Below are 25,590 nucleotides of genomic sequence, written 5' to 3'. Positions count from 1 at the left end.
TGATGATGATTTGAAGACATTGACAGTCCCGCTTTGCTGGTCTGCTCGCCAGAACTCTAGTTCATCTCGAGGATGAGAGGTGCCTGAGCGCAGAGACAAACACGAGGCGACCAGCGTTGCGGCACCAGCAACAGCAGGTCTCGTCGCGTCAGTGTTGCAAGATATCAGCCCGACCTGGCTGCCAGCTTCCTCGAGCAGCAGCGATATACCCAGCGAGTCATCACGCACATAGACCAGTGCGGCGATGCATAAGCTCGGCTTCAAAACGCGCAAGGAGGCCAATGCGCCCACGACTCTTAACGCGGGGTCAGCACCGACCCCGTTAGCCGCCAACGATCTGCCGTCCTACCTGACAGAGACGCCCAGGCGTACGATCGGCGAGCCTCGGTTGACGCCTCAGCCGCTGCAAGGCGCCTTCGCGTTGAATCCGACCAATAAATCACTGAGCCTGAGCGATCAAGGACACGATCGTTTGCAGCGTTTACAAGACGCCAGTAGCTCTCACTTTGTCAGAGTTGACCGCAAGGCATCCATCACCGCTGCCAGCACGCGTGTACCGCCTCCATCTGTATACCCTTCACAACTCAATCACGACACCCAACAAGACGTGCCTCATAGATCATCAAACGCAAATCCTACAAGAGTCTCACCGCCTGCCGCTTCTGCCCCAGAGGACGGCGCGATGACGCAAATACATCCATACGCAAGGCAGAAACTACCCTCTCGCTCATGTGCCTCACCTAATGTTCCGGCCATGGCGCCCATTGCGCCGTTGGTCGTTAACCCTCGTAAGGCATCTGCCGGCAGCTTGCAGCGCTACGGCACAAGTGGAAGGAGTCCCCGTATGGACAGTCCCACAGCAGCTCAGTCGTCAGAATCTCGTACTAATGTACGCCGCCGCTGCCATTTCGCGTCTCTGATTCGTTGCTGATGCTTTTTTCCGTCAGATGGTCAAGAGCACCAGTCTGTCCCCGGAAAGCCTGCTGAGTACGCCAGCGAGACAGCAAAGACTCCGACAGAGGAGCGCCAACATGCCTGTCGAGCCACAGCCACGCGTTCCATACGGGCCTACCGAGCTTACTCGACGGGCGTCGCTTGATAGCCTTCTGCCGCCTGCTGCCATCAACCCAGAGCTACTGAATAAACCTGATGTACCGACGTCACCTGAAGCGTCTATTTCGCCTGTCAAGCTCAAGTCGAAGCTTCAGCATGCGACGCAACAGGCGCCGCGGTCCGGCACCTCCCACGCTCGGGCAGCAACGACTGGCACACGCGCTGCATCTGGGCAAACATTCCTGCTGCAACCGCGCTCCTCTAGCCGCTTCGAAGGCGTCCAGTCTTCATTGACAAGCAATGCTGCTAGCCCACCCGGCACACCGAGGCACAAGGCTCACGTCGCGTCTCCTGTCGCGACATCGCCAGCCTCGAATGAACAAGACCCCACACCACCTGCACCGGTCTTCACCGATGTATTTACTTCTGTCTCAAGCAAGACGCCTGGCTCTCCGAAGCCAGACTTCAGCCTCTCGCTCGGCATCAAGCAATCAACGCAGACCTGCAAGCTCGCCGACATTGATTGCGACGGCAATGGCTTTACTCTCTCGTTAGGCTCCATTGGCGGCCTAGGCATCGACAACTTCGATATTTCGCTCGTGACGACATCTACCAGACGTATCGGAGGCACGTCAAGTGACAACAAGACAGAGTGGCAGCTGCATATTGTGCCCAAAAGCAAGCAAACATCTCAGGCTACCACCGAGCGTATCGCTGCAGGTCAACCGAGCTTCTCGACGCCTCGCGTGACAAGAGCATCGCCTGCCGAGCGGCCATCTTTGTCTGCCGCAAAGATGCGTCGATCGATCTCTGACACGACGCCCGCCTCTAGCCAGATGCCTCCCACGCCTGAAACCCCAGAATACATTCGCAGCGTTGCAACTCAACAGTCGCAGCCGGTCTCCCGACGACCTTCGACGCCTACCAGACATGCTGCATTCTTACTGCCCAACGCTCAGGGTGAGACCGAAGATCACCTGCAACACAATGGACCGCCTACACCCAGAGCACAGAGGAGGGAGCCCACACCGAGCACATCTAATACATCTCTGCGATCGCATGCTCCTGCCTTCCGCGAGAAAGGCGGGTTGCTAGGTCGTTCGCCCAATCCGGCTGCAGCGGCAGCTGCTGCGATGTCAAACGAATGGCACGGCCGACCGAAGACTCCCTCGAGCTACTTTCCTTACGAAGACTGGTCACAAGCCTATCGCGTCGAGACCGAATCGCCTCGCTCTATGCAATTCTCAAGCTCATCAGAATCAGAGTCTGCCAGCATGAAAGGTCTGAACATTGGCCTGGCTCTAGACGATCTCAGCAAGTCTCGATCTCGCTCTGCTTCTTACTGGTCCGACACCGAAGGCACAGATACGGATGAGGAGAACGAGGCAGACTGTGCACCGCGACCCAAGACCCACCTCGCCTACATCTAAACGTATTTCGCTGCTTAATTTCGACGTCCTTTCAATACCCTCACGACACGTGCACCAACTGTAGATAGTCTCGCATTGCATTTTTACGAGAGTTGAGTGGAATGTCGTGCTCACTTCTCAGGCTGCTGGCTTTTGAAAAGCACGTAGCAAGCTGCAGCCTTTTGCGAAAGGCAGCATAGCTGGCTTCAGGGGAGCATCTTGTGTCTTTGTTCTTCGCTCGCCTCTACGCACCATGACAAGAGCCTTGGTCAGGGTGCACCTTTGGGCAGCGGTGTTTGGTCATGCTGAAACGGGAGAGCCTTCATCGTCGTAATTCTCGGGCTTGCGCAGCATGTGGAAGTAGGCCAGGCATGCCAAATCAGCATCTCTGCTCAATCGGGTAAGCAGCCAGCGGATTTGACGTCAAGCTCGCCCACCTTCGCTCGAGAATGGCTCGAAGGCGAGCGTCTTGATCGGCGCGCAGACCGCCCAGAATGATACTCGAATCTAGGCCACGATGGGTGACCAGGTTGAGCTTGATCTCTGGACCGGATAGCTTTGCTACTCTCGAGACTTTGTTGCACATTGGCTTCTGGCTGCAGTCCGGATACAAATCTTCTGCCGAATCCTGTCGAGTGAAATCAGTGGCGCATTGTTCTGAGCACATTTTGAACTTGCCAGGTAGTCATATATCTCGGCTGGCACGGTCATGGACACGTTGCGCTGTTCCTTGATGAGTCCGCGAACATACTTGCGCAAGCCGACCATTGTGACATGGGTGCCATCAAGCGAGAGCGAAACAAGCGCGCTGAGGTATGACAACATGAGCCAGACGTCGTCATTGATCTGGGCATTCTCGCACAGCGAGAGCTCTTTGAGGTTCGCCTTGAGGGCCGTGAGATGGGTGATACCTTCGGGCGATATACCAGTACTAGACAGATTGAGTGTGCGAAGAGCGGGCAGATGATGAATAAAAGTGAGATCGTGATCGTGAAGGGGCACAGAGGCGAGGTTGAGTGATTGCAGGATAGGCCAGTGATGAGGGTCAGCAAAGACTGAAAGTGTCATGATGGATGAGCGAGGTGCAAGTCCGGCCGGATCCATGAGCGAGCGAGTCAGACTGATCTCTCGGACAGCTAGATTGACATAGAGTGCCAACGTTTGTCCGTTTAACGCGCCTGTACCTTCTGGTGAGTTCATGTCATGACTTGAGCTCAAAGTACGAACCGAGCTCGTCTAAGCGGTTGATCTGATCTTGAGGCGAATCGAGGCCTTGCGGCGCATCGCGAAGGAGGATCTCTCTGATACCAGTGCCGGGCAGAAGCGCGGCAAGAGCCTCGCAGCGTTTAAAGAGCTGATGCGAGGGTGCATACGCGGGCTGGTCTCGATCTGGGTGGCCAGTTCCGGTGTCGGAGATGTGCAAAGGCGATGCAAAGATTGGACGAGCCGTGACCCCCCAGCCCGGCAGATCAACTGATGGGATGACACGGCCTACTGAAGGCAGGCGCAACGCATTATCGTGTGCGAAACTACGACTGGCACCGTGGATAGAAGGAATGGACAGAAAGCTATCGTCATATCTCGTCGGTGAATGCGCCACAGGTGAGGGGCGATAGGCGGGTGGTCCGGTCAGCTCGGTGAAAGACTGATCGCCGAAGCCTTCTTTGGGAAGCGCGAACGTAGAGTAGTTGGGAGGCGAGGGGAAAGGCTGCAGAAAGGCTCGGCTTTGGTGTGACATCTCGCGTTGGCGCGCGATGACGTCAATGTCCGACAGTACCATCCCGCTCGAAGATACTGCAGAGAATGTCAGCGGCTCAGCAACGTAGTGATTGGCGAGGGCAGTCTGGTGGCTGTTCTGAATGAGCTGGTGATGACCAACATCCTCTGTGTGCGATCGAGCTCGACCATTCAAATCTTGCGCGCTTAGCAAAGGTGGAGGTGACGCCAGGCGTTCGAGTCCGTCGAGCAAGTTGTGCTCGATATCAGTACCAGTAGGCTCAACGAGCCACGCCGGTGTACGGCCTTGGCCGGCGTTGAGAGCTTTTGAGGGTCTAGACAGCGCATCTACATTGGGACGCTTGGCTCTCGGCTGTTTGGTCTTGCTACTTTGACCGGCATGCGTCGAGAGGCTCGTCTCTGGAGACATGCCATCGTCTGTGAGCGAAGGCTGGGTCGATGCATCTTGTGTGCTGAGCGAGGTCTGGCTCTCGACCGAGTCGATGCTAAGGAGACCCGAGTGGTTGCTTCTGCCTCGCATCCTTGCGGGCGTCGTCTGTCGATGGACGTCACTGCTTGTACTGTACACCTGAACAGAAGCTTATCGAGCAATGCGAGACTAGCAGGTCTGAAAAAGCCGCGAGACATGCAGCCATCGGAGTTCAAGTCATGCAGCGCTGGTCGGAGGCAGGCTTCCCCGAGGAATGTCCTCGACGCGTCCGTCAGCTCTCGCACGGCGTGATAGGGCGAGGAACAGGATTGTAGGTCGAGTAGAGGTGTCAGTCAGAGGTAGGACGGAAGGCTCCTGTTCGGCTGCTTAGCAACGGAGACGCTGTGGAGCACGCGTCCTAGCCTCTTATCAGCGCAGAGAGTGGCGAGCGGCAACGCTCGTCGCTGTCGCTCGTCGAACGTCATGGGCAGACGCAGAGGCCGTACTGCAGCTCAAGCCAAGACAAAGCAGAAGACACAGCAGAGCGCGGGAGCAGAGAGCGAATGGCTGCCTAAAGCGTACCGTGCAGATCCCACCGAGCCAGAAGTCATGCCGTCCGCAGGCTCGTATTTTGACAAGTACGACATGTCCAACGAGCCTCGTCAGGTGCCGCTTCGCTGCGGAAGAGACCGACAGGACTATCGAGGCGAGCGCGGCAAGATCTACGTCTGTCATCAGAAAGTGGACGTAGACTCGGAGACCGAAGTCGACGACGACGGATCAAGCAGCTCGTACGCGTACCGAGAGGAAGCCTTGGCAATGCCGAACGAATCAGTCGACGAGCTCGATGCTGGCGGCTACGAGTGCGTCATCGGATCCGTCAAAGCCATGTCGGGGGCCAAATCGCGCCATGATGCCGAGGTTTACTCAGCGGAAGAAGCAAGACGTGATGGCAAAGGCCAGCGGGAAACCTGCACTCGAGGCAGGCAACAAGATCGAGCCAAGGCCTTTGCCCGACGCTACCCTGGTCTCGATGACAGCCGATTTGCCGAACTCGCAGACGAGCCAGCGATGAGCGAGACTGACAGTGAAGAAGGATACGAAGAGGGCGAAGCAGGCCTTTGGGAAGTCGAGGCAAAGGCGCAGCACGACATCTCTCCAGGCATGTACGAGCAGAGACGAGAGCGCAAGCCAGAATAGGCGCAGAATCACGCAGATGCGCTGCCGAATGATGCAAGTATGCGTCGAAGCATCCACAAGCCCACAAGAGCACGCGAGCAAGAGCATAAGACGACGAAAGAGCAATGCAGTGTTGTCGGATTGAACATTCCATTAAACCCGGGCCCGTCGCGCGATTACCGAGAAAGTAAGCGCGACTTCAAAATCTACCTCCACACTGCTCGACACCTATCCTTGGCAGCCTGGCAAGATGCACGTCTACAAATCCATCTATACCGCACCGGAGCTGCCGGAACAGAGCGTATTTGACTATCTCTTCGGACATTCGCGAAAGCTGCCGAGGGAAAAGGTAGCACTTACGAACTATGTCTCAAAGCAGTCCATGACCTACGGTCAGCTCGTTGACGCCTGCCTCGATCTGGCTTCCGGTCTGCGCAAAGTAGCAGGCCTGAAAGTAGGCGATATGATACTTGCCTTTTCGCCAAAGTGAGTGTCCGTTGTATCGGTTCAGAGCGCATGACTGACATCCTCCATCAAGCTCGATCGAGTATCCTGTCGTCCTGCTGGGCGGACAAGCTGCCGGTTTACCCGTGTCAACGGCCAATTCGGCCTACACGCCAAGAGAACTCGCGCATCAGATCCGAGACTCGGGCGCGAAGCTCCTCCTTGTCGCTTCTGACCTCGTCCCTATCGCGCAAGAAGCGCTCAAGTCAGTCGACGGAAAGATTCCAATCTACGTCTTGCCGGGCGTCGATGGCAAGATTGCCAATATCTCCGGCTGCAAGAGCTGGGAGGAGCTCAACAAACCCGGCTCTGGCAAAGGCTTTGAGCATTTCACTCTGCCAAAGGATAAGGTCAAGAAGACCATGGCTTACTTGCCCTACTCGAGTGGCACGACCGGCCTAGCCAGTCCGTTTCTGTGTCTCTGTTCGTATATCCTGGCTAACCCTACCGATCACAGAGGGCGTCGAGCTATCGCATCATACAATCACGTCAATGTGCTGTCAAGCGCCAGTTTGTCCTGGCATGGCTCTCGAGCAAGACATCATCTCCGCCACGTTACCATTCTATCATATCTATGGTCTGCAAGTCTTGCTCCACAACGTGCTCGACGTCCGCGGCTCCCTCATCATTCTGCCGCGATTCGATCTCGTGCAATTCTGTCAATCTATTCAGGAGCACAAGATCACCATCGCTTACGTTGTGCCTCCTATGGCACTCGCTCTTGCAAAGCATCCCATCATCGACAAGTTCAATCTGAAGACCTTGCGCAACATTACTTCTGGCGCAGCGCCGCTTTCGCCGGAATTGCACAATGCGTTGCAAAAGCGTCTTGGCAAACAGACTGTTATCACTCAAGGCTATGGCTTGACAGGTGCGGCTGGCTATTCGCTTCGTTGACTGTACTGATTCCTCTGCGTCTGCCAGAAAGCGACAGCACGTCTCACGTCAATCCAGTTCACGATTCTCGACCTGGCACAATCGGACCTCTTTTTGTCGGTCTCGAAGCACGTCTGGTCGACGTCGAGACCGGCGAGGATGCAAAAGAGGGAGAGCGGGGCGAGCTCTGGATGCGAGGACCGACTATCATGATGGGATATCACAATAATGACAAGGCCAACAAAGAAACCTTTGAGGGCGACTGGCTCAAGACGGGCGATATCGCCATCGTGCGCGACAACTGGTGGCAGATTGTCGATCGCGTAAGCCGCCCCTTGCGAAGGAGAGCACAAGCTGACACTGCATGTGATGACAGGCAAAAGAGCTCATCAAGACGCAAGGCTATCAAGTAGGTTGCTGTTACGTCGCAGAAGCTCGTGAGCTGACGTTGATGTGCAGGTGCCTCCTGCTGAGCTTGAAGGTGTCTTACTCGACTGTCCACTCGTAGCAGACTCTGCCGTCATCGGCGTGTGGTCCGAAGAGAACGCGACAGAGTATCCTCGTGCCTACATTGTCGTCGATCCCAAGGCGGCAGAAGGCAAGGACGTCGAGAAGGAAGTCTATGACTTTGTCGCAAGCAAGGTCGCTCACTACAAGCGACTGAAAGGCGGTGTCTGCGTCATTGATGTCATCCCCAAGTCGGCATCGGGCAAGATCCTGCGCAAGGATCTGCGAGAGCGAGCCAAAAAGGAAGGCCTCAAGGCCAAGATGTGATGCAGAGATCGTCGCGGGACCCGTTTTACGTTGTGCGCGCAAGATTCGTTACGTCTGGAAAATGCAACCCATGTCATGCCGAATCAGCGTCCCTGAATCGCAGGCCAATCTTGCATGAACGATGGAGCACCCGTCGCACCGCCCATGCAGGACTCAGCGCGTATTTGCTGCGCCTCCGGGAGCCATTTGGTAATATTTTTGATGCGAGTGGTGTCTGTCGGATGCGTCGATATGAATTCCGGCTGATGCGCACCTTGCGCAGCCATACGTTGCCAGAAGGCAGTGACCTGAGCCGGATCGAAGCAAGCCTTTGCCATGAGTTTCAGGCCAAGTTGATCGGCTTCCGTCTCCTGTCGCCTGCTGTTCGGCAACGTCATCATCAATTGGAGTAGTGTGTTCTGTATCTGCGCGGTATCCTGTCCCAAAGCGATGGTCCCGGCAAGCACCAGAATATTGACAAGCTAAAGGATGATCAGCCTCTGCTGACGCTCGCTAGTATGGACTGACCATTCCGCTCGAGATGCGCTCGCCAGTGTGACGAGCTCGCTGATGAGAGATCTCATGCCCAAGTACGGCTGCCAGTCCAGAGTCGCCGGCGGTAAGCTTCAGAATTGAATCGTGAACGAATATTGCGCCATTGGCAAGGACAAAGGCGTTCGGTGTTGGCTCTTTAATGACATAGATGTGCCAGTTGACGGCCTTCCCCGGCTTCTGCATCTGAGCTCTCTCCCGCTCCGAGACGGCAATCAGCCGCTTGGCTACTTCCGTCACTTGTCGCGCCTGCTGGGAATTGGGCGGATAGATTGCTCCTTGAGCTTTGTACTGCTTGAGTAAATCTTTTGTAGCCTGGTCTGCCAGCTCAATGTCATAATCCTCCGAAGTGAGGAGGAAGCGACGTTTGCCTGTCGCTTCGACCGTCTCTAGATTGTAGACATAGACAACAGGCACGCCGGTTCCGACAGCAATGAGCACGAGGCGGGTACGCGGATGCAGCTGATTGAATCGTGACTTGAACTCTGAAGCTATCCGCGGCCGCTGCGAGCTTGTCTGACCATGTGACTCGCCTTCGAAGGGGATCATCTTTTGCTGACCAAACCGACGATAACTTGACGCGAATCTGCGAGTCGATGCTGACATAGCTCCGAAGCCAGCACACGAACGCAGCGTGGCGATACGAGCTGCTGTGAAGAGCCGCATCGATGAGCTGCAGCTGATGAGCCAGCTCGGCGAGGGAGACCCGAAGAGAGAATAATTTTGACGCGTTGACATTTCGACGTTTGGCTTCGCGAATTTTTGCCGGAGCGTCACAGCGGCAGCCAGTGCGAATGGACTTTCAGCCTGTGCGACAGCAGCGGTATAGCACACTTGCGCAGTCTCAAAAGGACTATAGCGAGAGCAAATACTGGCGAAAGTTCAAGGTCTATACGCGCCAGTGGCGTCCGATATGATGGCTGAGACGAAAGAGGACAGGATCCCATCTTTATCAAGTCATACGCCGCGGTCAACCATGTGCACATCTCTCCCACGGCCCCCCATCGATATGCGGTCACGACGGGCACTCGCGTGCAAATATACAGCCCGAAGACGGCGCGTGTAGTCAAGACAATCAACAGGTTCAAAGATACTGCTCGCTGCGGCACGATCAGAGATGACGGCAAGCTCGTCATTGCCGGTGATGATGGTGGACTCATACAAGCATGTCTGATACTACTCCTGGGGATGTCAGCGCTGACAAGGTGGAGACAGGTCTTTGATATCAATTCGCGCGCGATATTGCGGACGATTCGAGACCACAAGCAGTATGTCTCCCCTCAGACCGCCAGACGGGAGCTCAAGGAAGCTTTGCAGACCTGTACATACGACCCATTTCTCTCCGGGTACGGCTACGTCCATTCTGTCCACTTCAGACGACACGACGGTTCGGTTGTTCGACCTAAGTACCAGCGACGAGACATCTTTCTTCGACACTCACACGGATTACGTCCGGACGGGCTGCTTTCTGCCTTCTAATCCCTCGCTGGTCTTGTCTGGCTCCTATGATCGTACCATCAAGCTGTGGGATAGCAGGGCAGGCGAAGGACAATCACAAGCCATGTCACTCGATCACGGTTTCCCCGTCGAGAGCGTCATCGTTCATCCTAGCGGCACGATCGCCTTATCCGCAGGAGGGCCCGTCATCAAAGTGTGGGATCTGGTCAGCGGCAGTCCAAAGTGTCTCAGGGCAATGTCGAATCATCAAAAGACCATCACATCGCTCGCTTGGGACGGGGAGTACAGACGCGTCCTCAGTGCCGGTCTAGATGGACTTGTGAAGGTCTACGAGGGGGCCGAAAAGAACTGGCGCGTTGGTCATACAATGCGCTATGGCGGACAGATCCTCAGCCTGGCGTTGTCGGCAAGTCATGCAGTGCCATACCACTAGCATTCAGCTGATATGGGTCTGCATGCAGCCTACTGACACGCAACTCATTGTAGGCGCAGCAGACGGCGCGCTGACAATCCGCAAACGAGCTGCAACAGCGACCGAGCTAGCGCAACGAGCAGCGAATAAGCTAGCGTCTCGCACAGTCGCCAACGATGCAAGATTAGCCGGGCGAGCGCAGACAGGGATACATAGCGGACCAGATGCTCAGCAGGGACTCGATGTCTTCAGGCCAAAGGCCGACGGCGACAACAAAGAGATCAAAGTGACAAGCAAGAAGAGGAGGAAACTCGCAGAATGGGACAGAGCGCTCAAGTCGTTCAGGTATGCCGACGCATTAGATGCTGTTCTCGTCCCGGTAGGTCTATTCTCTGCACGACTCGCTGCACAGACTGAGAGGATGGCAGAATGTTGACCCTGCTCTGACGTTTGCGCTGCTGCTCGAGCTCATACATCGAGAAGCGCTGCCTATTGCGCTATCAGCCCGAGACGAGTTCTCGCTCGAGCCGATATTACGCTTCCTTATCAAGAACACGACCGATCCTCGCTTTGGCGTCATCGCGTGCGACGTCGCCAACACACTCATAGGTACATTATGCACTGGTTCTTGCTGATGACATGCTGACATTCGCGGCCTGTCAGATCTGTATCAGAGTGTCGTAGGACAGTCCAGCTTGACTGACGATCTCTTTGCGAAATTGCGAAGGACACTGACGGAAGAACTTGCGTTTCAAGAGAAGCTCATTGGCGTACGCGGCGCTCTCGAGATGGTCTTCAACAGCGCATCGCTATCTGTATGAATATCTGTTGTTGCATGAACACCGTGATCTCGTTGTCGATAGATCAGTCGCGTTGATCGACCGCATCGATATCAATCTCGTCAAACCCTACATCGTTCAGTCTTTGCCGTCTCCTGGCTAAGATGGGCCGTGCCCGAGATGTCAAGCGGCTACGCACGCAGGCACCAGCAGATCCAGGTGCACCACCGAGGCTGTCTGCAAAGCTCGTTCGTGTCTATCTGCGCAGAGCGTATTGCGCTCAAGCTGGTTTGTCAGGTGCATCTAGAAGCGACCGAGCTCGTCAGAGCTTCGAAAAGAGCTGCCAAGCTTGAGCACGTCAAGGTCCTGCGCAAGCTCAAGGAAGCAAGGCAAGTCAGAAGGAAGGCCTTGTGAAGCAGGCTCGCTGCTGAGTGTCGCTGCAGAGCTCAAGGGGACAACGCAAATGAACAGGCGATTGCTGAGCTCGAAGAGCTAGCACGATGCATCAAGGTATACGCATGGTCAGCAGATCCCTACGACACCGCTGATGAGCGAGCGCATAGGCCATCGACCACACTCGAATAGCCAACTTTGGCCTCGAACGAATGCTACGATCAGACGTAGAGCTCATAGCTCATCCGACAGTCCTGGCGCATATCAAGACCAAGACAAGCAAAGAGGATAAGATGGATCCCACGACTCCGCAGGGCAAAGCGCAAGGGCGTGTGCTCGCCACAAAGACCGTTCAACAAGCAATAAAAGATGCGCGAAAGAAGCTCAGAAGTCAGGCCGATTTGGCCCCTTTGCCTGGGGACTCTGAGCCTCCCAAAAAGCGTGCTGCGCCTGCGCCCTCTGAGCCTGCATCTATTTACAAGAAGAGGAAGCTGTCTGCTAGTCCACAGATCGCCACGGCAACCGGGGCAGCGACGCCTAGCGAAGCCGAACGATCAGACGAGAGATCGATGAGCGAGGCAGTAGAGGATGACACAGGCTTTGAGTCAGAGTCCGATATCGAGAGCTCTGTGAAGCTGCCATCGGCAAAGCCAGGCAAGGCGAAACAGATCCGTTCTTCAGCTTTCTTGCCTTCACTGTCTGCGGGTTTCACCGCCGGCGATGGCGACTCTCCAGGCTCTTTCGATGATAATGGCGACCGACGCGAGGAGGTGCCTCGCAGGAATCGACGTGGACAGCAGGCGCGCAGAGCGTAAGGATGCTACCACTGAACCTTATCAGAGAGCTCACTGATTGCACAGAATCTGGGAGGCCAAATTCGGCGAGAACGCAAAGCACATACAGGCGCAGAGGGAGAAAGAGGCAGCTGAGCAGCCAAGACTAAGACCTGGCAGATATTCAAGACACCAGGATGATCAACAGAGGCCGCGCATAGTGGGCGCTCCCGGCCAGCGAACGCAACAGAGGCTCCAAGTACAGCCTACGCAACGAGCGCCAGCCCAACCTGAGGGCCGAAGACGATGGGATAGCTCGTCCATGGATCCAAGCACGGGCAAGAAAGTCAACGAGGACGTTGCTGCTTCGATGCACCCGTCTTGGGCGGCCAAGCGTATGGCTGCTGCTAAGGCCAGCACCGGTGTGGCGGGAGGAGCCTTCACAGGAAAGAAGATCGTATTCGATTGACTGCATTCATACTCATGAGTGCACGCGAGAGATTCCGAAGATTGGAATGCATGATTCGGGATACCTCAAGTCGAGCCTGCATCCGGAGCAGCTGCATATAAGATGAGCTGTGGATCCGCTCGTCGCCTTCAGGTATTGCATCATGTATTGCATTGCCCTCAATATATCGTATACGCGAGACCCGACTGCAGATCTCTGCAAGCATGTCTGTCGTTGCTTGCAAACTGTGATCTCGTCCCGACGAGCGTATAGGGTATTTGAGCGATCGCAACGAGCTGCAGCGCAGTCTCGCGCTCGCTGTTGGCCGTACTCGTCTCGCTGCTTATTCATGAGCGAATCTGCGTCCTGAGTAATCTGAAAACTTTGCCTCTGGACATGCACAGGATCGAGCACGAGTCTGGGCGCGGTTGTCGTCTTCTCGTAGACCGCACATTTGTCCCAGGAAAGCAAGTTGGCCACCGCGTGACATCCTTTTTGATGCGACTGCTCATGTCACGGTCCGTCGGCAAGCACATGGTAGCTTCGTCACATCAACGCGCAGGGTCCCGTCCCACGACAGTGAGCCAGACTGCCTCGGGGGGCTGCGCACATAGGCTTGACTGAAAGTCCCTGAATGCATCTGTCGTCCTCTCATCGAGCCGATCGTCCTCGTTGCGAGCGAGTGTGCCTCATGACTTACTCGACAGCTATTACAGCAATTCCTTTCGTTCGTTTTCAACGCTCCTCGGTCGCTGTCTCTGCAAGCAATGATATTTCTTTCCGTCTGGCCGTACAAGCCATCCTTCGAATATCGATTTCGCGGGCTCGTTGCACGAATTCGGACTCAACACGTTGTCAGAATAGATCGTCGCCCGCGAAGGCTCTGTTGCGGACCGAGTGAGAGCGCTTGACAAGACTGGAATGGAAGTGATGATGAGTAAAGTCCCAGAGTCGGGAATCGCGAGCGCGCCAGTGTACATGTAAAGCATGCCCACCCCACTCGGCTCCGAGATCCGACCCAGCCGCTCATGCGGTCGCACGACAGCGAGAGCTAATCAGCTTGCTGCAAACATGATCCCCCGATTGGCCCTGCTGCTCTTATCCTACGCACACTCTACCCTCGCCGGAGCTCACATCGACGTACAAAACGGCGTCACAGCGGATGTGCAAGAATACGTAATGGGCTGTCAGCTCCGGCATGCTTTGTCAAGCGAATCAGCTCATGCAGACGACAGATTATTTTGTGGCTTCTTGTGGAGCAAGCACAGCATTCGGAGCACCGCTGCAGTACTTTGACCGCCGTTCAAACCCCGGCCGCATTTAAGTCAAGCTAGTGAGGACGAAAGACGGAGAGGGATGGACACCATCATTCGTAAACTATGCTGGCAAAAACAAACATCCTCTCTGATAATGACGCAGATCGGTGAAGATCGATTGGATATCATCACGACGAGCTGGTCTAGCCCGCACGGTATCACGATCAGATACGAACCATTCGTGAGCGGATTGGGGCCCGATTGGTCAAATTGCTGCCGTGTCAACCTGACGACGTTCGTCCACGTTGATACCGAGCGACAGACAATGGAGCTGCAACGGCCCTCTGCGATGACTCTCTATTGCGAGCCGAGTCCGCTTGCCAAAGCCAATGAGCATTGTCGGCAAAGCTTGCTCGGTTATCCCCAGGGCCGGTCAAGCTGACTTTGCCCACTGCGTACGAGCTAACACTCCGACAGAGGAAACAGTATGCGAGCTGGAAGACTATCCAGATTGGAGACAGATATCGCCCCGCCTTGAACGAAAACAGTACCTGTACGAGTGTCAGTCGTCGAGGCCAAGTATGAGATGTTACTGACTGTCAGTCGTGCAGTTACCAGAAGTGTGAGCGTGTCCCTCGGACTGAGCTAAACTCTGACAACACGAGCTGCAGGCCAGGTGTCAGCTTCCGGACAGAGGCGAGGTCTCGCCTCCGCCGGGACCATGGCTTGTCACACCGGACGGTCTCGACCGCGCGATCGACATCATCACAGTCAACCTTGAGCCGCCAAGATATGAACTTACCTACTGGACCGGAACTATTGCAAGTCATGCCGACCCATGCGCTGCGCTCGACTGACAGACTATGCTTCAGAGGGACGATAATGCCTATGCAGATGTCTGGGACCGAGACAACCTTTTGGGAGGCGTCCGCTTCCAATTGAGTGCCGACCTCCTCATCAGCAGATTCTCGCTTTTTCGATACCCGATATTTGACAGATGGTAGACAATCCCAAAACTCGCGCCCTCCGCTCATTCCAAACTCATTATGGGTCTTGCAGCTGCACGGGCAAAGTCGGCGCAACTTTCTTTGTCGATGCACTCACAGCAAGTCATGGTGTTTCGGTGCGAGTGCTGCGGTAGTATTGATGTCTTCACCGAGCAGGGCGCCGTCAATATGATACGCTCTGATATCAGACTCGTATGCAAACAGCTCGGAGACCATCGGATGGGAGCCTGCACTGACGACGACTTACGACTACTTGGCAATCCGCCTGAGAGCGTCGCATGTGCAGGCGAAGTCATCCTCAAGCGAAGGAACCCTTATGGCAGCGCGACGGCATAAGGTTGGCAAAGTCGTGAACCCAAGCGTCGATTATTGCATTGATGATCTGATTTGAGTTTACACGGGTTTGACGCAGCATTGTGAGAGACCAGCCGTAATCGTCTTTGATGGTGCACCTAGGCAAAGACGCGATGATCACGTCGCGTAAGCAGCAAAGTGGTAAGGTGCCTCTTGGCCGGGCAACACTCCCTGGATGCAATGCAAGCTCAAGACTTGCAAGTCGCCCAACACCATCTTGAAGCCGCATGCGCAGCCTCAGACAATGTCAGGGATCGACAGGCTCGCATACTGGGCGAGTCAAAGATACTTGAATGGAAAACGACGGTCGGCAAGGGTGCAAACGCGATACAGGCAGCTCAGCATATCCTTCAGCACTCTCGCAGTCAGACGGCGCTCTTTCACGCATGTCTTTTGCTTCAGAGCGCTCTGCCACATTGCTTGCTCTCTCAGCTCTTGCCCATCGACACAATCTGGGAGCTCAGGACCTGGCTCATCCAATATGCAATCGGCAGTCGAGCTCAAGGCAGCCGTCGTCTTGGCTTCATCGGGCGACAGGTCATTGAGATCATCGCAGCAGTCACACGCGCAGGCTTTGCATTAGATACACATGCTAGCTCAGGGGCATCGGGATGGTCGAATGAGCATAGGCATCAGGTCGCTGCTCAACTTGAGCAATTGCTGTCCTCGCCAGATGCTGCTGCCGGTCTGACCGCGGATCATCTATACCATCATGAAGTGGGCATGTCACTTGCCGCCAGCTTTGTGAATCACTTTGACGAGCTCGATGCTTTTGGCAATCGCAAACGACGAAAGCTGACCGACGAACTATCCTGGAAAGAGTCAGACATCGCAAAGCAAACCTACCAGGATGCTCTGCACCCACTCTCGCTGCGACTGACGCTCGATCTACTGGACCATGCCGCTGCCACTTCGTCCGAGGACACGATAGGCTTGTTCACTGGCCTGATGAGCACGCTCGAAGCGTTGATCAGCTTCAACTTTGTTGCGTCAGGTCACAGCAGTTCCGATACAGAGGCTCTTCCTGGCACATTCAATTCCACCTTTGAATCGATAGATGATGCAGATGAAGCGGCTGGCACGAGTGTTCCTCAAGCCCGTACGGTCCCATCGCCTGCACGCGAAACGCTGCTCGATCCGGCCACTTTCATACTACTGGCTCGCATACGTAGTCATCTTGCCAACCTTACCACCGACCGACCCGACGACGACGATCTGCAGACCGCTGAATCAGATTGTCGCATCTGCCTCGAGTACCTGATTGCTTTGTCAGCGCATGATTGGCAGCAGAAGGAGTGGAAGCGAACCGTTGCATCCGTCTTGGTTGGCATCACGATGAGTCTTCCAGATCCCGCTGCCCTCAACGTGACTTCGAGTGGCCTTCTGTCCACGCTGTTCTCACTCAGTCGCTGGTACCGGGTGCTCGTCGCCACAACGCCCCTCGAGGTCTTACTGGAAGCGCTGTCGCCGCCCTATGAGCCAGGAGAACCAGAGATCACGTTTGCCACCTTTCTCATCTGCCTGCAAAAGGTCTCCTCGCTCAGTCTGCAAGCTACTCAGCCTGTGGTCGTGACAGCAGACCAAGAGATGGGCGCGCAAGCAGCTGTGGACGCATGGGATGAAAGCGAGAAGCTTGGCCTCGAAGCATTTCAGGAGGCGGCACAGACGTATACGCATCTTGCGAGCCTGGCAGATGCAGCATGGCCGGACCTGAACCCTCATGATCACCCTCCATACGCAAATGGCAATGGTGTACATGTTCAGCAGCATCCTCATGCAACGCTGTTCGCACAGATCAACGACGGCTGTCTGCTGCCGCTACATTTCCTGCAAGCCAAATTGACAAATGCGAGTCAGCGGTCAGACCTTTTGGCTCGAATGGATGATGCCGATGAAGTTGAAGACGAGGAAGCCAAAGTAGGTGTGAAGGATCGTCGCCTGTTCCGCGATCATCTGCTCGTTCTGGCCAATCTTGGTCGAAGAGCTCCAGAAAAGCTAGCTGGCAGCCTCAACCAGCTCGTCAGCGCTTTATCTGCCCGCACGCTCAATCTGATCCATCGTGTGCCGTCTGCATCCGAGACGGGTGCAGACATAGACGAGCGCGAACGACAGCTCGAGATTGCTTTCGAGCATCTGCACTGGGCAATCCTTATCGCAACCCTTTGGCTTGCCGATGACATTCGAGGCGAGACACCGGCAGCTCCAATCAGTCTAATTGCGCTTTCAGCCCGCGTCCAGGTATGTCCGCCCAAGTTCTCGATCATCAGACTGACCGTTCAAGCGCAGAACATCGAGGAAGATCCGATTGTGCAGATCCCGCGAAGTCTACTCAATCTGCTTAGAGGCCTAACAGACGAAGATGCAAACTCATTGGTCGCCACGCGCTGCAGCCCACAGATCCAAGAGGACCTGTTCTGGTTCCTCGGCATCTTCGCGCCGTCTTATGTTCTCACCGATCCCACTTACACCGGTCCCCTCAGGTAAAAGAGAGCATATGAGACGTATCTACGTAGCGCTGATCGACTGCATGAGACAGTTCGTCCCTTGAAGCAACCTTCGGTGGGCCTGCCGGTAGCGAGGTCCTCGACTTCGCGTTACACGGCATGACGATCGCGCTCGTGCAATGGACAGCAGACGCCGATGTCCTCGGTCAGGTTGGCAAGACTCTCTCTGCCTTTTCGCGCAGTCGAGGACTTAGTTCTCATGCCGTTGCAAGCCCAGCTTTCTCCCGTTACATAAATACAGTGCTAGCGCGAAGCTCGATCTTGCCCGAAGACGCTGTCGGGGCATTTTTCTCGTCTGCGCTCAGCATCGATGCAGCTGCACGGTCCGCAAGCTACCATGGCGACTTTTTCTGGCAGATCTCGGGCGGCATTGAGAACCGTCTTCGCGATCTCGTGCGAACGACGAGCGCGGAAAGCGTCATCGATCCGGCTATGCTCATTCAAATACAGACCAGCCTTGAGATTTGCACAAGTCTGCTTCTGACCGCTCAGCCCGCGACCGTGCCGGCCATCGCACAAGCTTGTGGACAGATCTGTCCTATCGTCACAGAACTCATGTTGCTCCGTCGACAGCAGTGGGAAATTGCAGGCAGCGTGTTGGCATTCTTCAGAGCGCTTGCATCTATGCTAGCACTCGACATGTCTGCAGAGGCTCTGCCTGGACTTCACAGTCTGGTCGCCTACCTCGATACAGCCAATGAAGCCTTGCTGGAATCTTTTCAAAGCTATGCACCCAGCGATAGGCGCGAGCTTTTGCGCTCGCTATTGCTCATCGAAAGCTCCCTTCTCGAATTCGCTTCGACAAGCTCTTCAGCACGACAGATAGCAGAGCGGACCATCTGTAGCGGCATCGAGAGGCTCGCGCTTCGAACGAGCAAGGATTACCGGGCAGAAAGCTCATGGCTGCGCGTGTTCAGTCAATGTCTGCAGATCCTGCCTGAACAGCTCATAGGACTATGCGCAACAGCTTCGATGGCGCGAATCACAATGGCAGGTACACTTGAAAGATCTCTGGGTAGTTCGAAGAGTGATGCCGTCAATACTGCGCTGGACACGCTGGCGCAATTGTCCAGCGTGCCCGGCGATATTGGTCAGCTCGTCGAGCTTGTGTCCAGCGCGGCCATCGAGATACTGAACATGCTTTTGCTGTTGCCGTTCGCTATCGATCTTCTCTTCCCGCTAGCAGAAACGCTACGGTGCCTGCTGTCCCGGTTGGCAGCAACTGGACAGCTTGATCGTACAATCGCTGCATTCAGAGATCAATGCGGCATCACGAATGCTTCAGAGCGACAGCTTGTCGACTTGACGCTGCGTGATATCGTACACATGCTGCTGGCAGAGGGTGTGACTGTGGCAGATCGCTTTGGCAAGGGTCAGTCCCGGCCTAGATTGGTCAAAGAGGCCAGGGATGAGCTCATTGCGAGCTTGAGAGAGTGTCGCTTGACTGTAAGCCGTCGCTGAATGCATGTCGCCCTCTCAATCGGTTATGCCATGGCGCTTTTTGTATTCTCGAGGACTCTCGAAATGCTTCTGGCTCCACATACCGACGCGCCACCGCCTGCGCAAGTCAGCATCAGGCATTGCTAGCTACGAGATGGGTGCGCCTACTTGGCTTTCGCTTCAGCCTTGAGGAACTTCTTCTCCATGCCATCATACTCTGCCCCAGCAGAAGCATACACGATCGCCACTGCAGCACCACCCAATGAGCTGGCGTCAACGGAGCGGCGGGGCAACTTACGACCTTTCTTGAGCATGTCATAGCTGACGTTTGTCATGACAGGCCAAAGAGGCGAAGGGCGCGCATAGACCATGGCGACCTGTGCGCCGCTTGAGTCACACGACCGGCGCGATCAGCAGGGCACGAGCGTACGACGCGTCCATATCTATCCTTGCTGAGCAATTTGAGCTTGACGGTCTTGCCCAGACATCGTTCGGTCAGGTAGCGATGTGCGACGTCTGCATAGGGCTGACTCGGCTTGCCAAAGTGGGCCATCTGAGGCGTCTAAATTAGCAAAAGCTGGCGAGAGTCTGTGATCTAGCAGACCTCTGGTGCGTCAACGCCCGCTATGCGTATGGCCAGCGTCTCGTCCTTGAGCTCATTGCGCTCTGTCGGCACATGTCTGAGCCATCCCCAGCCCGGTCCGGGAGTATGGTAGACTCTGATACCGTCTGCGTCGCCCACGCGAGTGCACATGCCCTTTATTCGACCTGGTCGCTCGAGATGTGACGGTGTGAGAAAGGAAGCATTCGTGATACGACGGAGGTAGCGTCGATAGAAGACTGTACCACTGCCCACCAATGTGACTGCGACGGCCGAGGCGACGTAAGGATTGGCTATGGCCTGTGCGAGCAAATCTTCAAGGTCGGCTCGAGTCTCCGCATCGATGAAACCTGATTCGAGCTTGCGTAGGTGGGCTGTTGCTTTGCGCACCGGTGTTGGCTCTGGCTCGCTTGGCGAGGACCCGAATGGCCACATCTGGATCCGACGGTGCCGCCGCCGCCGACCAGTCGCGTGCCATGGATGCCATCGAAGCGCGAAATTGGCAATTCTGCCCTGTCGATGCTATGGCAGGGTGCTTACATCAAGGCAAGCGGCGCCCTCTTCGTCGTCAGCTCATCATGCTGAGAGTGAGTTTGCACTGGTGCAGCATAGTGCGCGAGTCATGTCAGGAGCGGCAAAGGCGGCATCAAGTCTCGCCAATGCACACAAGCCAGTCAAGATTGATCGATGGTCCCTCATCGAAGCAAGAGCTGGCTCGCTCGAGCCAATATATCTGCAGGAAGCAGATAGCTCTGTCGAATTCATTCAGACGCGACAACGACATCGCCAGCCGGTTGCATCGACGTCGGCTAGCCCTTATGGCGAGTCAGGGACAGAACACGCTGATGCAGCAAACGATATTGAGATCAGACACACACGCTTAAAGCGCTCTCCATCCGTCGCGCTGATCGAGCGTGTTGAGCGCATCGGATCCGTCAAACCTGCTGAGGGCCGCGAGTCTGCCAGTGAAACAAAGCGTCACCCTGGCTTCTCATCTGCGCGCGATCTGCTCGGCAAACAGGCCACGACAGAAGCGTCAGAAGCTCTCGCACTGCCACCGCCAATCGATGCCGAAGCTTGGCGACGCAAGAACAGCGCTATACTGGTCGAAAGTCCAACTCATATCCAGCTCGACGCGACTGAGCCTTCACCGAGACAATCGCATTTTCGTGATCGCATAGCCGACTATCGGTTCAAGAAGGTCCTCGAAAAGACGCCCAGTCCACGCGAAATGAGATCAAATCCCTTCAGCACCCGTGCGCAATCTCCTGTCGTACTGTCTAGCGATCCTACGCCGCCTATCGCGCAAGCTGAGCTACCTCAGCGAGAGCCAAAACGTGCCAGGCGCCTGCCAGATAAGGTGTTTGTGCCTTCCATCATGAATGTGCTCGTCAGCTGCCCTGTTTGCCTGGCAATATGGCAGAGTCGAAAGTCAGCAGCCAAAAAGACTGATCACGTCAAGGCCTGCGCCGATCAGCACGGCCATACCCAGGATCAAGTCATAGCCGAGATGGATCGCCAGGTGTTGCGGCTCAAGATGGAGCATGATCAGGCTATGCGGGCGACTGCAACCCTGCTCGACAGTGTACTCGCGGATCGCTCAGCGACCGTCGATCAGATGGTACTCGAAGCGACGCAAGGCCCAAAGCAGATCAATGGTACTCACAAGGCCAAACTGAACCAGTTAGCCGCCAAAATAAATGACAAGGATCACAACGCAGCAAGCAAGGCCCTCGACCGGGCCGTGAGAGCAATACAGAAGTCTGGCCGTCAGACTGAAACGCTCTCGTTTGTAGAGACTGTGCCTGTCGAGATGCCTGTGCTCGCAGTGAAGAAGCAGCAGAGTCATACGCCAGAGGCACTGCCGCCGCCACCGGCGACTCAAGCCTTTGCACCGTCGAAGCTGACAAGCAAGTATGCCAAGAAGAGCAGTCTGTTCAATGCAGCTTGTCAAGACGCCTCTCACGCAAACGATGTGAGTCGACAGCAGCGAGATGCATCGCGCAGACTGATCTCTGACGAGTAGATTGACAGCGCAAAAGAGCCCACGGCGAGTTCTGATGGCGTCACTTTGCTACCCCAGCCTGAACCAATCACGCTCGACACGACAGACGCTTCCATGTCTGACTCTGATGTGCCGATGCAAACGCAGATGGTGAAGCGCAGAAAGCGCAAAAGTGACCAGCAAACGTCACCCGGCGGCATCGCGGACGCCATCAGTTCTATGGGCATCGAGCCGCCGTCAACGCCGCCTGCACCGACCTCAAGACGGACCACCAAATCGAAGGTCAAGCCGCTTGTAGCACCTCTTGGCAGTCCGGCCAGCCCAGCAATGCCAGATTACGATGCGTGGACACTGGAAGCACTACAGATCGAGCTGGCGCAGTACGGCTATAAAAAATCAAAGTCCAAAAAGGCAACAATTGAACGTCTTGTGGCGGTGTGGCACGCCAATCAGGCTAGTCGCGCTGCTAAGTCCGGCAAGAAGAAGCGGACCGTTTCGCCGACTAAGCGGAAGGCTGCATCACCTCGGAAGCGCAAGTCCAGCAAGACACCGTCGATAGAGGAAGTTCCTACAGACGAAGAGGATGTCGAGGGTAGTCAAGAGCCCATGCAGACGGTAGCACACCAGATTTATCAGCTCGTCCGCTATGATCCAGTCCTTTGGCCGCGTCTTCTGCGTTACGAACCCCTTTGCTTCGAGGATGTGCACGGCAAGATCAAAGCGGCAGGCATCAAGAGCAGCCTGTTACAGACCAGGGAGTTTCTGGATGATCAGGCGATCACCCACTTTTCGCAGAGCGCGATCGGACCCAGGACGGGCAAAGGACGAGGACGACGATAGCTTGTTGATCATTTGGTGTCTAGTTGCGACTTGCATTGCACAAACAAGCAGGTATTCTAGATGCTCACAGATGCGCATAAGAGGCTCGGCATCATAGCGTTTGATGGCCATTGAGTCGCTACAGCAGCTTTTCCGGCTCATCAGAGCGGCAGGCTCGCGACTTGCATGACGCCGCCGATAAGGTGGAGACTGCCAGTCACCAGGACGTCGACAGGCTGCGCTTTGTCCCGAGCCGCGAGTTCGGTGATATGTTGTATCGCTTGCTCGATCGAAGGAAGCACGAGCACGTGCTGCTCCAGCGTGCCGTTCCTCTCGAGCGCACGCCAAGCGGTCGCGCATTCCTTCTGCACGGTCAGATGCTTCAGGCTGTCAGAGTCAGAAGCATGGGCAGTGAGTTCTGCCGAGCGTATGAGCATGCAGTATGCAGCGGGCAGGTTGTGCTCACCGGAACTGAAGCCGTCTGCATACGTGAGATTCGTGCAGAAGATGGCAGTATCGAACAGTGCGCGCTGGCTTCTCGGAGACGACAAAGCTTGCGCCATCGCGCCCAGCAGTTCTTTTGCGGAGCGACCGCTGGTACAGTTGAACACAAGGACACGCTTTGAGGAAGTCTCGCCCGAAGCTACTTCGACATACCATTTGGCACACCATTCAAGAGATTCCTTGGTATGCGCGCCGTCTAGAAACCATTCGACGTTGGGCCGGTCAGTGATGTTGGGGTCTGGAACTCGCTGACATCGTCCGGGCCAGCGCGCATTGATGAGTCCTTGAAGTATCCGATCGTCTAGAGGTACAGAGACGTCGTTTGTAGTTCGTTGAGTGGTCGGCTCTGCGATCGAAGCTTGGCGAATCGGCGGCAGCTCGTCGTCATCGTCCTCGTCCTCATCAAACTCAGTTGGCAGCTCCCCGAGCAGCGTTTTGAACTTGACAGGCAATTTTTGCGAAGACATGAACGCATCTATCATCGCAGCAGCTAAAGAAGCATTCGACCGTTGGTGTACGCCCGGCAGACCTAATGCGAACTTTTGCAGTTGGGGATGCTCTGGTACGACGATCATTTCTGAGGCTTGAGCACGCTCTGCGCAGGTCTGCAGGACTCTCATGGCGGGAGATTCTTGGGGGACTGTGAGAGCAGGCACGCCTTTTTTGAAAATGCCACCCTTTTGTGCTGCAATCTTTTCGATGGTATTGCCGAGGACTGCAACATGATCGAGGCCAAGAACGGTGACTGCCGTTACTATCGGCTGAGGGATGATGTTGGTAGTGTCATACAGGCCGCCCATGCCGACCTCTAGCACGGTAGCATCTACGTCCTCGGAGAGGAACGCGTGAAAGGCCATCAGGGTGAGATAGCGAAAGTAAGCCGGTCTGAGCGGGGTCGACTCCCTTGCACGCTGCTGGCCAAGTTCAGCGAGGTCAACGGAGGAGAGCAAAGCGCGCGTACTTTTGGCGAGCTCTCAAGTCTGTCCCATATATCGAAAAAGTACCGCGAGAAGCGTTGTTCATCGATGGGCACGCCATTGATCCGTATGCGTTCTCTGACTGTCACGAGATGCGGCGAGGTGTAGAGACCGACGCGGCTATCGGGTGCCAGGGTGCGCAAGATGGAGTCGCAGAAGGCAGACGTTGAGCCTTTGCCCTTTGTGCCGGTGACGTGTAAGACGCCGAGTCTGTCTAGATCGTCGGGCTGCGCAGCCACAGGGTGAGCATCAACGCACGGCCCTGCTGCTGACTGGCGATCACCTGGTAGCCTATCCTTGCGAGATACTCGACCGTCTCTGGTATGGTATATTCTGTCTGTCCACCGCCTGATGCCCTTATTTGCTCGAGCACGGCTGCATTACTTTGCAAGCCATTGAGCAGCCTGATTGCATCCTGATGCAGCCTTTGTTGATGAGCCGGCGTATGCAGTGCTGCGCATGAGCAGGCAGACAGACCTTGTAGGTACGCTGACCGACGTCAGGCTGATTCGACATCGGGCGAGCAAGGAAGAGCGGTGCTGACGGGGACGATCGGCGAACAGATAGGTCAGCTCGTCGTAGCGCCGATAGCATGCTGCATCTTGCTCTGGCCGAGTCGACGAGCAGCAGTCGCCACGGGAGGATCTGCCGACGAGCCAGCAACGACCACACGCGCCTGGGTGTGCTTGGCTTGGTCTACTCGCTACGATGGACGCAGGCACAGTCGACTTTGCGAACGATCAGACCTTCCAAGTGAGCCCTTTCGGCCAAATGCGAGCAACATGGAACTGATGAGCAAGCTCAGACCGGACTCAGGGCAGTGTTGAGACCGCTGATCGAGCGTGGCGCAAGCCGAGAGGAAGTCCAAGCTGTCACACAACGAGCAAAGGCGTTCTACCTCGCTCGACTGGCTTCTGATCCCTCACTGGCTCGTCCATCGCTATCCCGAGTGAACGGCAGCGCGACAGAGACTGATCATGATCCTCCGCTGGCATCCAGCACCCTCGCGACGTCAGATGCAACAGAGGCACCGGTCGAGGCAGCCCCTACAGAAGCCTATCCTGCTTCCTTCTCCGAAATCGCTGAATTGATCGCAACGGGGGCACCCATACCGGGCATCAAGCAGATACCCAACATGCTCAATGACGCACCGCCGAGCGAGCCTGTCGTAGCGACACAGGCAGGTGCAGGACGAAAGCCGTGGGAGCATGCGCGACTCGGAGCGCCGAATCAGAGTAGCGAGGCCAGTGATACTGTCCTCGACGCAACGCAGCCAGAGCCCCGGAATGCCGAGCAGATGGAACTTGCGCCGAGCGGTCGGCCGGTTATGAGTCCGACGACTGCCGAAATGGAGCAGAGTGCATGATGATCGCAAAGTCTGTATCGTC

The 25,590-nt window shown here is 55.7% G+C and overlaps 13 protein-coding genes across 13 annotated transcripts; 9 read left to right on the top strand and 4 right to left on the bottom strand.

Moving 5' to 3' along the window:
• Positions 1-244: 244 nt before the first annotated feature.
• L969DRAFT_92210 (uncharacterized protein) lies at positions 245-2,483 on the top strand (the record flags this gene model as incomplete). Its single annotated transcript, XM_014715877.1, has 2 exons — positions 245-889; positions 948-2,483. The coding sequence occupies 2 exons, from the start codon at positions 245-247 to the stop codon at positions 2,481-2,483; spliced, it is 2,181 nt and encodes a 726-aa protein (XP_014571363.1).
• Positions 2,484-2,622: 139 nt separating this feature from the next.
• On the bottom strand, positions 2,623-4,905 carry L969DRAFT_174413 (uncharacterized protein). Its single transcript, XM_014715876.1, has 4 exons — positions 3,690-4,905; positions 3,141-3,640; positions 2,900-3,090; positions 2,623-2,850 (listed from the first exon to the last, which is right to left on the bottom strand). Exons 1-4 carry the CDS (start codon positions 4,717-4,719, stop codon positions 2,763-2,765), a joined length of 1,809 nt encoding a protein of 602 aa, XP_014571362.1. The 5' UTR covers positions 4,720-4,905; the 3' UTR covers positions 2,623-2,762.
• Positions 4,906-4,928: 23 nt separating this feature from the next.
• Positions 4,929-5,934, top strand: L969DRAFT_84669 (uncharacterized protein). Its single transcript, XM_014715875.1, has one exon. It carries the CDS (start codon positions 5,092-5,094, stop codon positions 5,806-5,808), a length of 717 nt encoding a protein of 238 aa, XP_014571361.1. The 5' UTR covers positions 4,929-5,091; the 3' UTR covers positions 5,809-5,934.
• A 52-nt stretch (positions 5,935-5,986) lies between these two features.
• Positions 5,987-7,941, top strand: L969DRAFT_70160 (uncharacterized protein; the record flags this gene model as incomplete). Its single annotated transcript, XM_014715874.1, has 6 exons — positions 5,987-6,273; positions 6,326-6,696; positions 6,749-7,162; positions 7,216-7,490; positions 7,544-7,576; positions 7,627-7,941. The coding sequence occupies exons 1-6, from the start codon at positions 6,038-6,040 to the stop codon at positions 7,939-7,941; spliced, it is 1,644 nt and encodes a 547-aa protein (XP_014571360.1). The 5' UTR covers positions 5,987-6,037.
• Positions 7,942-7,966: 25 nt separating this feature from the next.
• Positions 7,967-9,138, bottom strand: L969DRAFT_92206 (uncharacterized protein; the record flags this gene model as incomplete). The annotated part of the gene is made up of 3 exons (XM_014715873.1): positions 7,967-7,995; positions 8,081-8,402; positions 8,449-9,138. The coding sequence occupies 3 exons, from the start codon at positions 9,136-9,138 to the stop codon at positions 7,967-7,969; spliced, it is 1,041 nt and encodes a 346-aa protein (XP_014571359.1).
• Positions 9,139-9,244: 106 nt separating this feature from the next.
• Positions 9,245-11,204, top strand: L969DRAFT_84667 (uncharacterized protein). Its single transcript, XM_014715872.1, has 7 exons — positions 9,245-9,359; positions 9,412-9,636; positions 9,688-9,740; positions 9,790-10,336; positions 10,392-10,721; positions 10,771-10,951; positions 11,006-11,204. Exons 1-7 carry the CDS (start codon positions 9,267-9,269, stop codon positions 11,161-11,163), a joined length of 1,587 nt encoding a protein of 528 aa, XP_014571358.1. The 5' UTR covers positions 9,245-9,266; the 3' UTR covers positions 11,164-11,204.
• Positions 11,205-11,241: 37 nt separating this feature from the next.
• L969DRAFT_84666 (uncharacterized protein) lies at positions 11,242-12,978 on the top strand. The gene is made up of 5 exons (XM_014715871.1): positions 11,242-11,369; positions 11,419-11,510; positions 11,565-11,631; positions 11,685-12,325; positions 12,375-12,978. The coding sequence occupies exons 1-5, from the start codon at positions 11,286-11,288 to the stop codon at positions 12,754-12,756; spliced, it is 1,266 nt and encodes a 421-aa protein (XP_014571357.1). The 5' UTR covers positions 11,242-11,285; the 3' UTR covers positions 12,757-12,978.
• Positions 12,979-13,806: 828 nt separating this feature from the next.
• L969DRAFT_92203 (uncharacterized protein) lies at positions 13,807-15,334 on the top strand (the record flags this gene model as incomplete). Its single annotated transcript, XM_014715870.1, has 6 exons — positions 13,807-13,921; positions 14,419-14,552; positions 14,663-14,812; positions 14,864-14,991; positions 15,051-15,096; positions 15,155-15,334. 6 exons carry the CDS (start codon positions 13,807-13,809, stop codon positions 15,332-15,334), a joined length of 753 nt encoding a protein of 250 aa, XP_014571356.1.
• A 198-nt stretch (positions 15,335-15,532) lies between these two features.
• Positions 15,533-19,317, top strand: L969DRAFT_42458 (uncharacterized protein; the record flags this gene model as incomplete). Its single annotated transcript, XM_014715583.1, has 3 exons — positions 15,533-17,590; positions 17,639-17,832; positions 17,889-19,317. 3 exons carry the CDS (start codon positions 15,533-15,535, stop codon positions 19,315-19,317), a joined length of 3,681 nt encoding a protein of 1,226 aa, XP_014571069.1.
• Positions 19,318-19,332: 15 nt separating this feature from the next.
• L969DRAFT_43297 (uncharacterized protein) lies at positions 19,333-20,332 on the bottom strand (the record flags this gene model as incomplete). The annotated part of the gene is made up of 5 exons (XM_014715869.1): positions 19,333-19,414; positions 19,465-19,543; positions 19,595-19,673; positions 19,727-19,849; positions 19,901-20,332. The coding sequence occupies 5 exons, from the start codon at positions 20,330-20,332 to the stop codon at positions 19,333-19,335; spliced, it is 795 nt and encodes a 264-aa protein (XP_014571355.1).
• A 187-nt stretch (positions 20,333-20,519) lies between these two features.
• Positions 20,520-22,742, top strand: L969DRAFT_21640 (uncharacterized protein; the record flags this gene model as incomplete). Its single annotated transcript, XM_014714964.1, has 2 exons — positions 20,520-21,872; positions 21,924-22,742. 2 exons carry the CDS (start codon positions 20,520-20,522, stop codon positions 22,740-22,742), a joined length of 2,172 nt encoding a protein of 723 aa, XP_014570450.1.
• Positions 22,743-22,882: 140 nt separating this feature from the next.
• Positions 22,883-24,796, bottom strand: L969DRAFT_92199 (uncharacterized protein; the record flags this gene model as incomplete). Its single annotated transcript, XM_014715868.1, has 5 exons — positions 22,883-23,139; positions 23,188-24,136; positions 24,187-24,429; positions 24,486-24,617; positions 24,680-24,796. 5 exons carry the CDS (start codon positions 24,794-24,796, stop codon positions 22,883-22,885), a joined length of 1,698 nt encoding a protein of 565 aa, XP_014571354.1.
• Positions 24,797-24,910: 114 nt separating this feature from the next.
• L969DRAFT_92198 (uncharacterized protein) lies at positions 24,911-25,568 on the top strand (the record flags this gene model as incomplete). The annotated part of the gene is made up of 2 exons (XM_014715867.1): positions 24,911-24,955; positions 25,008-25,568. The coding sequence occupies 2 exons, from the start codon at positions 24,911-24,913 to the stop codon at positions 25,566-25,568; spliced, it is 606 nt and encodes a 201-aa protein (XP_014571353.1).
• Positions 25,569-25,590: the final 22 nt, after the last annotated feature.

This window comes from Mixia osmundae, assembly GCF_000708205.1.
Source record: "Mixia osmundae IAM 14324 unplaced genomic scaffold scaffold_1, whole genome shotgun sequence".
Taxonomy (NCBI): Eukaryota; Fungi; Basidiomycota; class Mixiomycetes; order Mixiales; family Mixiaceae; genus Mixia; species Mixia osmundae.
Note: the sequence above shows the minus strand (reverse complement) of the source record. Positions and strands in the feature narration are given on the sequence as shown.